General features: G+C 44.7%; 1 protein-coding gene across 1 annotated transcript in view; it reads right to left on the bottom strand.

Moving 5' to 3' along the window:
* LOC142582444 (atrial natriuretic peptide receptor 1-like) overlaps nt 1-7,504 on the bottom strand; it is a 173,556-nt gene extending 166,052 nt beyond the window's left edge. Inside the window, exon 1 of the mRNA XM_075692167.1 lies at nt 6,716-7,504. Within this exon, the coding sequence (XP_075548282.1) occupies nt 6,716-7,475 (760 nt within the window). The 5' untranslated portion in view covers nt 7,476-7,504. The remainder of the gene's footprint in view (nt 1-6,715) is intronic.
* Nucleotides 7,505-9,839: the final 2,335 nt, after the last annotated feature.

The raw sequence follows: 9,839 nt of genomic DNA on the forward strand, positions 1-9,839 counted from the left end.
AGGTATACCACATGAGCACCCGAAATACCACACGAGCACTTTGTGTCATGGCACGACAGATATGCACCTCCTAGGAAACAGAACTGATAGTATAGTTCGAATGAATTCTATTACAGTAAATTATTTAAGGTGCTTTGAAAGATGAAAATTTTTTCTAGGCTATCGAGGTTCAGGACGTTTAGTTAACGCAAAAAAAAAACACACATATTGAGTAAGAAATGCCTTGTCAGTAAGCTTGACTTTCTTTTATTTTTCAATAAATGGAACCAATTTCCTTCAATTTTTATCAGGTGAAACGTTTTAAAAATATATTTAACTCAGAGATTCTCTGGAAACTTTGTATGACATATAACAATACAGCATACCTATGTGGCCATTTTAAAATTTCCCGATCTTTTTCCAAGCCTTCCCTGGCTGTTTTCATGAAAATTTTCTGGCAATCTATGACGCCTGCAGCTTAAGTGTAATAAAAAAATATTGTGGTTTAATGCTTGCCAAGTACTGCCAGTCCATAATATTTAGAGAAAACGAATAACACGTCAGTCACTTGACATGCAGTATTAGATTCAGCTGACTTGAATCCCTTGATTAATAAAGCTGACAAGGGCTTCGGCAAGTTCGTAATTGATGGCCACACGAGTACAGCACGGAAGACACAGAGACACACGTAAAGCCAATGCAACAATGTGACGAAAAACTATACAATGAGTTATACAATTAGTTATTTTTACGGTTCAATAGTAGTTTTCAATATAATTTGCTCTCATCACTTATGCCTCTAGTTAACTTTCTTTACCTCTGACTAAAGACTACATGGCAATATTAATCAGTACCATTATGATGTTTCGTTATACTACAGTATGATAAGCAGTTAGACAACCGTAATGGTCGCCGGTGCCAGCAACGGTACGTTTCGTTTTAAGACAGGTTCATGTGACACACAGTGTACTTATAAAAATAAAAGGCGAGAATCCCAAACGATTCCTATAATAATACTTGTTGAAACAAAGATACCCGGCTGGACTGTGCACATTTTTCAGGTGTTAATGCAATATGCCCGTGCCGAACGAACATGCTCAGCATACTGACTGCAGTTTTGAACAATCACGTTAAGATTTGCAATTTATTTCCGCTTAGAACAGTCTGCAATGTCTCTTTTCTAATACTTCGAGATGAATACATTTGCCACACTTTCAGTAGAATGCACATGAATGGTGGCGTACTGATCAGGTTACTTATCAACTAAAACATGTTACGATCTTTTAGGTGTGTTGATAAGGGTAGAACAAATGCAATGCCCACTGAATTATTTGAATAATCTGTGCGTTATCTACTTAGAAAAGACCACCAAATTGATAATCTGGCTCTTTTTTCTTTTGTACAGCGCATATTGTATGCAGTCTGTCCAAGACGGCGGCACTACATGCAACAGTAATGAAAACCGGAACACTTATTACGCACGACAATGGCTTCATACCATGCACGATTAGCACAATGCGAATCTGCGCCAGCAGCTGCCTTGTGATTAAGAGCACGTAAACTGCAGAACGCCGAAGCATCGGAAGCCGCTTAACGCTTTTCATATAGCTCGAAAGATAACTTCTGCTGCTAAATTGTTTAAAAAAAGAGACAAAAAACAAATCTTCCAACTACCGTCAAATGCAATGCCTTCAGTTTGAAACGTGTAAAGGTGTTCCCGGAGCGACTAATTTATTGTTCTCTAATTTTTTCGGCTAAGTTGCGAAGCTGCAAGTGACTGAGCTTATCGCAGGTTTCATGCTCCAAAAGCGTTTGTGGTTGCATATAAATAGATTGGGTGAATCTAGAGATTTCTACTAGATATTTCTTCAAGTCTCGTGTTTTGCTTGCTGTAACTTCCCAAAATTATTTAGATTGGTTGCCAGGAACCTTAAAAATACTGCTACTATTAAACTATGCGAAAACGGCAGCGTACACACTGCTGATGCATGCCCCGCAAACACGGCCTTTCATCCGAGTTCGCTAGCAGTTATTCAACTATGCCTGTCTGTTTGAAAATTCTTGATGCTAACACAATTTCGAGATATATATGTAAAGCGTGTCACGAGAATTTCACTACACATACGGTGCAGCATTCATCGCGGCCGGATCAAGCGCCACTAAATGAGATCTACCACACTGGCTGCTCAACACACACAATCCGCTTAGTGGTAGCTCAGTATCAAGTTAAAACATGGTGTACTTCCTTTTTTACGCACCTAAGCTATAATGATAAAATCAACAAGCACGAGCGATCGCTCGCCGTAAAACATTCCGTATAGTAGAAGCGAGAACAAGAGCGCGTTATCAAACCATGTCAACGACAAACCGACACTATACCCGAGTCGCCTGCGCTACATGCAGCCGGTTCGCGCTACGAAATGCGCTCACATAATCATGAGGTATTGACGCAAAACGTCTTTGATAAAGCTTACCATTCAGTGTAGTTGACGTGTGATGCCACAAAGAAGACACGCATACACAGACACCAACGTTCAGGGAGACACCGCACACCGGCAAAACCGTTTACGTGCCTGGCGCACTTGTTGAGACGGCGCACCGCCGCGCATGCGCAAGAGCTCCGAGCATGCGCAGGAGCTCCGCGCGGCAGGGCGTGCGCGCTCGGAGGAGTGTGAGCGCCTTTTCCTCCTTCATTTTTTTCTTTGTCTCTTTCTCTCTCTCTGCGCGCCATGCACGCCGGAACGGGTGGCTTTTCTTTTCCGTTATGCATTTTTTTCGTGGACGAAGGATATGCGCTGGCAGGTTGTATGACAAACGCTGTGGGCTATCGTATGAGACTGGAACGCTAACATGAATGCGCTGTTTGTAAAAGCCGTTACGGGGCCCTTCAGATGTTTTAGACGCATTATTGGCAGCGTCGATGAGTAATACAGCGTATTTGTAGCATATCTTCCAGCGTACCGCCAAATGTGATGCCCGCACGTATGTTAGTGCTAATTTTCTGTTCCGATGATAGGTCAAAGCAATCAGTACAGCATTGAGGTACTCATATGCGTGGCTGCGCAGGCATACCGCCGGCGAAATACTGGGTGGGCTCAGAGAATTTGGCACCTATTTTAAGTGAATGAGAAACTTTGATGAGTTTATAGTGCAGGATATTAGGCAACAAAAGTCGCCCGATGTTAGTGACGCAGCCGAGATATGAAGACAATGTGAAAAGTATCCGAGAATCGGACGACACACAACGCGAACACCACATGCGCGACATCGGTTCATGGCACATTCACAAAGTCCGCGTTGTCAGCTACAAACATTACGAGTGTCTTTGCTGTTAGCTTGATGCCTGTTTCGAATCCACTTATATCTGAAGCTGGCGTTCATAACATATATTTTAACAATTGGATCGGCGTTTTGCTTCGGTTATTCTACTGCCGCAAAAGTGATGCGACAACTGTGAAGACTGTCTTGGGATTGCCGAGAGCGACTACGTAGATCATATGTGGTCAACAAATGCGGAGGTATACACTATGTGTATACTAAAGTCTACAAATAGGCTCTACAGCAATCTCAGCAGTATACAACTTTAGTGGCTTATATCAAATGCAGCTATGTATTATCCGCCGGTACCTGCGCTTGGTTACACCGTACACGGGTTGGGCCCAGATTAACGATGTTTGTCTATTGTTAATCTATAGACATGCAAGACCACGACAACTCAGGGGTGGTGAATTCACCACCTGGTCTGCGGGCTTTCGCCACTTATTCACCCCCTTTGCCACATCTTCACCATCTGACCTTCACCACCTGGTCTTCGCAAAGTGTACGTCCGGGAAGCAGCCAGGTTTAGGGCCTTCGGGTGCCTGGAAGACCTTGGTGACTCGGACGGTGCCTGCTTCGCCGCGATCCTCGTTCGGTGCAGCTGCACCGAACGCAGACTAGCAGTCTGCACGGTTTGCCCGCCGCGCCGGGGTTGCGGTGCCGTCGTGCATGAACCAGTGCCATATCATCGCGTTCGCAGAGGGCGGGGGGTATGGGAACTCGGAATTACATATTATCGACTTTCTTCTATAGACATTCAATACACCAGGAGTAGAGAAAAAAATAGAAACCTTGTCGACTATTGTCCATAATATAGAGAGTCAACAGACAAAGTATGGACAAAAATAAATAGAAACTGTATCGGCTTTCGTCTACAGGTAGTCCATATAGAGGGGAAGTAGACAAAGAAGAAACAAACTCCTTATCGAATTTTTTCTATAGACCGTCTATAGACTGCGAGTAGACAAAAAGAAATAGAAATCTTATCGACTTTCGTCTACAGAAAGTCTATATACAAAGTATATGGACAAAAATGAATAGACACTGTATCGACGTTCGTCTAAAAGTAGTCCATAGAGGGGAAATAGACAAAAAGAAACAAACACCTTATCGACTTTTTCTATAGACTGTCTATAGACAGCGAGTAGACAAAAAGAAATAGAAACCTTATCGACTTTCGTCTATAGAAAGGCTATAGACAAAGTATGGACAAAAATAGATAGAGACTGTATCCACTTTCGTCTGTAGGTATTCTATAGAGGGGAAGCAGATAAAAAGGAAACAAACACCTTATCGACTTTTTTCTATAGACCGTCTATAGACTGCGACTAGACAAAAATAAATAGAAACCCTATAGACTTTCGTCTATAGAAAGTCTATAGACAAAGTATGGACAAAAATAGATAGAGACTGTATCCACTTTCGTCTGTAGGTATTCTATAGAGGGGAAGCAGACAAAAAGCAAACAAACACCTTATCGACTTTTTTCTATAGACCGTCTATAGACTGCGAGTAGACAAAAAGAGATAGAAACCCTATCGACTTTCGTCTATAGAACGTCTATAGACAAAGTATGGACAAAAATAGATAGAGACTGTATCCACTTTCGTCTGTAGGTATTCTATAGAGGGGAAGCAGATAAAAAGGAAACAAACACCTTATCGACTTTTTTCTATAGACCGTCTATAGACTGCGAATAGACAAAAAGAAATAGAAACCCTATCGACTTTCGTCTATAGACAGTCTATAGACTTTATATCAACAAAAGTCCAAATCTATAGAAAGGAAAGGTCGTCTATGAAAAGTCTATAGACTTTCTATAGACAGTCTAAAGTCATTTTTGTAAGGGCACTACGATTGTTAACTGATGCAAGACTATTCATGAGTAATCATGATGTAGATCCCCCCCCCATATATAGCTTGCATACTATAACTTTGGATGTACGGGTGTTTTATAAAGCAATAATTTTAGCGATGACGGCGTCTTGGAGAAGTTTTGTTTTATGTCCGAGGGTGCGATTAGCGTTGTTTACTATGTCATTTATGTGCGCTTCCCAAGAAAGATCAGAGACAAAGTGAACTCCGAGATACTTATATGTTTCTAGTTTGTCCATAAGGGTCCCATCTATGCAATAGTGGCGAGTGTTTGTAGAATTGCTGCCACATGAAATGCAGAAAAGCTTACACTTTTTTATATCAAGCTGCATCTGCCAGTTTCTACATAATATCAAAATAAATAATTCAGTATTGTGTGAATAAAAGGTGTTAAGCTTGTTGATTTTAACCTCGGCAATGATTTAAAGATGAGCAAGTGACTTAATTACTTTAACACCGTTACCGTACACTTAAAAAATTAGAACGATTGTGTTTAACGTGTCAAGCGACATTTGGGCTCTGACACTGTTTTTTTCGTAGGTGTTCCTGCCTTATGTTAATTTCGTCCTAGTGGACCAGGAAGCCAACGAAACGTTTGATAGCCTTGTTATGAGCAGTTCAATTTTACGTAATTTAAAGAACTTCCCTATCAACAAATGCGCCTTCAATATCGCTCCCATAGCGAAACTTTAACAACTCCAGCTAGCTGAGTACTATGCAATATACTCAGGCATTCTGCGCATAAACATATCAGTTACGTCCACTAAGTGCGAATTTCAATTAAATAGCTTCTCCGACGCTGTTTTGCGCAGCTTGAATGGCTCATGTGACACAAAAATATCGTCACAACAACCAAAAGCTTGCGAAACACATCCAAATTTATTACCACCCAGCTTTATGAGAAAGTAAATGTTGGCAAAGCAATTTTATAGTTGTTTTTTCCCCGATAGACGATATACTACCAACTAATTTAGAACGGGACACCGCATGTCCCGTGTTTTACGAACAACACGAGCTTCTCCTATTTCCGCTTCGACGGCTGCGTAAAGGCGTTCTCCCAGGAAACATCACGTGAAAGTTCACTGTTGAACCTGATAGGTTCTGAGCTTAGCGTTCACGCTATTCTCATTTTGCAATCAATTCAAAATGAAGCATCAGTTATGTTCCGGTTCTATGAACTAGTTCTGCAGGACGGACGGTAATAGGGCAGAAGAAGAAGTTTCTGTTAAGCGTGTCCTTCATTTGCCGCCTTGTACGCATGACTGTTCATTTACAATTCCAACAGATGCAGTGTCCTTTTATTTAACTTACCTTCGCAAAACAGTGTAAATAATGCCGAAAAATATTACTACATTTTAACATAATCTATTTGCACACAGTAAGAAGGTGCACTCAGAAATAGCGAGGTGTTATGCATAGGTGTCAGCGCGTTGGCCATTTCAAACATATCTGCCCTACTTCTCTCCCGCTGTTTCACAGTTTTACGGGAGGAAGCTTTGTTGCTTCCTTCGTGCCAGAGAACAGAAAAACAGTGCCCACTTACTCCGCGCCTTCTGGGAGATCTTTTCGAGCATCGAGCGGATATCGCCGAAGTCCTCGTGCTCGTCGAACGAGTGGTGCGTTGCGTTTTTTCCTAGCGCGGTGAACACCGACGAGAGGGAGAAGTAGCAGTCGGTGTGGCCCTTGGAATTGTCGCGGTACTGGTGGAACAGTAGCGCAACCACGGTCCAGTCGAACTGGCGCATTACCTCGACGAACACCTGGCCGAGGCTGGAGAAGGAGCCGTTCATGCGAGTGAGCAGCCGGTAGTAAATGGACTTGGTGTCGAAGTGTTCGTTCTGGCCGGCGGCCGTCAGCAAAGGCAGCCCCCACTCGGAGGCGTATCTTATCACTGGGGCCAGCACGTACGGGCACGAGGGCCCGAAGAAAACGTCCACCTGTCCCGAGATGTAGTAGTCAAACACAGACAGTGGGCCGTTGGTCGACGAGCACTTTGTATCGTAGTAGTGCACCACGACGTCGAGCTTGGTCTTGGCGACGGCCACGAGCACAGCCGGCAGGACCTTCTTCAGGGCGTACGGCTGGTCGTCGTCGTCCGGTGCCAGTACCAGAAATTGCGGGAGGCGGGGCGACGCGCGACCCAGGCTTTCGGCGCGAATGCGCTCGGCCCTGCCGATCACCACCTCGCGGGTGCTCGAGGACGATGTGTCGTGGGACACGGCCGTTGCGAAGGCGGCTCCCACCAGTAACGCCATCGCAAGTGAAGCGTATCTGTGAGACGAGCTTCTTCGGAGCGCTGTCATGTCATCCGTCGACCGCGTGCTGTCCCGAGCCGTCGACTGCTTCCCAACTCGGGACGCGCGCTCGGCGAGCGATTGTGCGCACGCGGCGAACTACAGCGGCCCGCGGAGAGAGAGTTCCCGAGCAATCTTCGCACTTTCTTTTTTTTTTCTCGCACAGTGTTTGTCGCGACCTCTCTTCCCTACCATATTCCTCTGGTGGTTGCGACATATTCTAGAGCGAGGGAGAGGAAAGAAGCAAGCGGCGTGTGATCTTCAGAAAAGGCACTCGCAAAGCCTTGTGGCGCCATCTCGTGGTGGCAGCTGCAAGCGAGAGCTGGACAAAGCACTTTCGAACAGAGAGGGCGTGGGCGTTGGGCGCCACCGGATGTTGCCTTGGGAACCACTCTCATCACCCAAGGCTCATCTGCCGTTGCACAATTCAAGAGGCACTGTTAATAACTAAAGCGACAGGGAAGCTTCACTAGGCGCAGCTGACGAGTAGCGAATGCCACAACTACGCTCCCCTCCATACCATCAGCCTTTTCCTGCCTGTAATTCATATTCGGTTTCTGTTGCCTGTTCATGATGTTCTCTCTCTCTCTCTATGGCCGCTTTCCAACATTTATACCCCCCCCCCCCAACCCCACTGCATTGTAGCAAACCGGAAACTCTGCTCTGGCTAACCTCCCTGCCATTCCTCTCTCTCTCTTTCTTCCTGACAGCTGTGATATCAACGTTCGTGCCAGCAAAATTCCTGAATGAAACTGAAGTGCCGCACAATACTCGCGTAGTGACCTAGCAACGGAAGTTAATTCACATTACGAGGCGCCAAGGCAGCGCCCAGTGCCAGCGCCCGGGGGGTTCCGAAAATGTGGCATATTTTATTCGCCTTTAATTTTTATTTGTAAGCATCAGCTTGCCACATGAAATTCCGTTATCTCTGCGTTGTATGAGGTAATGAGACACTAAGGTAATGAGGTAATGAGACACTATAAGCTTATGAGACACTCAATTCACTACAGGAACTCTTCAGTGAACTGCTCTGAATTGCACAAGACGATGTGCGCACAAAAACAAGACGAAAAATTGATCCGGCATATGTGTCACCGCTACAATTCTGTAGTGTCATGCACAACCTTATTGTTACAGGTCGACAATAGGATGTTTTACGATAAGCACATAGATATTTGCTAAATACAATAAATATTTTCCGAAAAGAGACCGCAAGAATACTTTCAACGTAGGGAGCCCACCTCGTACTCCCTATACTACATACAGTCGGGACAACTTAGCAGTGTCTCCGTAGAAAAGTTCGCCAGATTATACGAGGTGCTTTGCTTTTTTGTCCCAGTCCCTCGTACGTCTTGCTTGATAGCAAGCTTCCCCTTGTAGCACCATTCTGTATGCCTTGGCATCTCAAAGATTTTTTCTCAAATCTTTTGTCTTTATGGGAGCGGTCCAAAAGTGGCATTTGGGCCTCTCCCATGGCGACAATTTTCTTTGTGGCGTCCCTAATGCACCTACTGAGGTGGAGGCCTTCGGGTTGGATACAAACACTCCTTTCCAAGCGCTGAGGGATCATAATGGCGGAGCACCATCTGGGAGCACGCCTGTACCTATTCCACCGGTAGGTACCCGGCGGCAGCACTTGCCTCCCACAGCCATGGCGAATGCTCTTCAACAAGGCCGTCTGTGGTTGGACAAGATACGCCTAGTGACCATGCCTCTCACATAATATATCTATTGTGCCCTCTTTCAAGATGTGAATCCCAGAAGTCAAGCACCAGGACAGGGGACCTCTCTACCCATTAGAAGAAACCGGTGGGTTTCCGGTGGCACCGGGATTAGACTCCGTTGTAGAGGCAGATACTCTAGCACAATGCCACCGATGCAGTAGAGTTTAATAATATTAATCACCGGTGGTTCTTTAACATGCACATAACGCACAGTATACGGACGTTACTGCATTTCGCCCCCATCGAAATGCAGTATTCGAGTACGTGACCTTGTGCAGCGCAGCGCAACACCAAAGCCACTAAGTAACCACGGTTGGTCGATAATTCTTTTTTCGTTATTTTAATGAGCAATAAAAAAAGAACGTCAATCTATTGCACAGCAAGACACGATACTCTTTCTTTAAATAATTGTATCACCACTTCAAAGCGCATGTCCTAGAGGCTACAACTTTTAGTAAACGAAAGTGGGCAGATAAAAATCGTATGGAAAATCACCGGGTAGTTTTGTTCGAACGACTAACCATTGAAAGTAATCGCACTGCTTAGGTTCGCATCAAAACTGCTCAGAGAGTGTTGTAAAAATACGCGGAGACGCCATCCTGGGGCGACGCAGCGTGCAAGGCAACTCTTCTGCGCAGGCGAAACAGCA

The sequence above is a fragment of the Dermacentor variabilis genome, chromosome 5 (assembly GCF_050947875.1).
Source record: "Dermacentor variabilis isolate Ectoservices chromosome 5, ASM5094787v1, whole genome shotgun sequence".
NCBI classification, from domain to species: Eukaryota; Metazoa; Arthropoda; class Arachnida; order Ixodida; family Ixodidae; genus Dermacentor; species Dermacentor variabilis.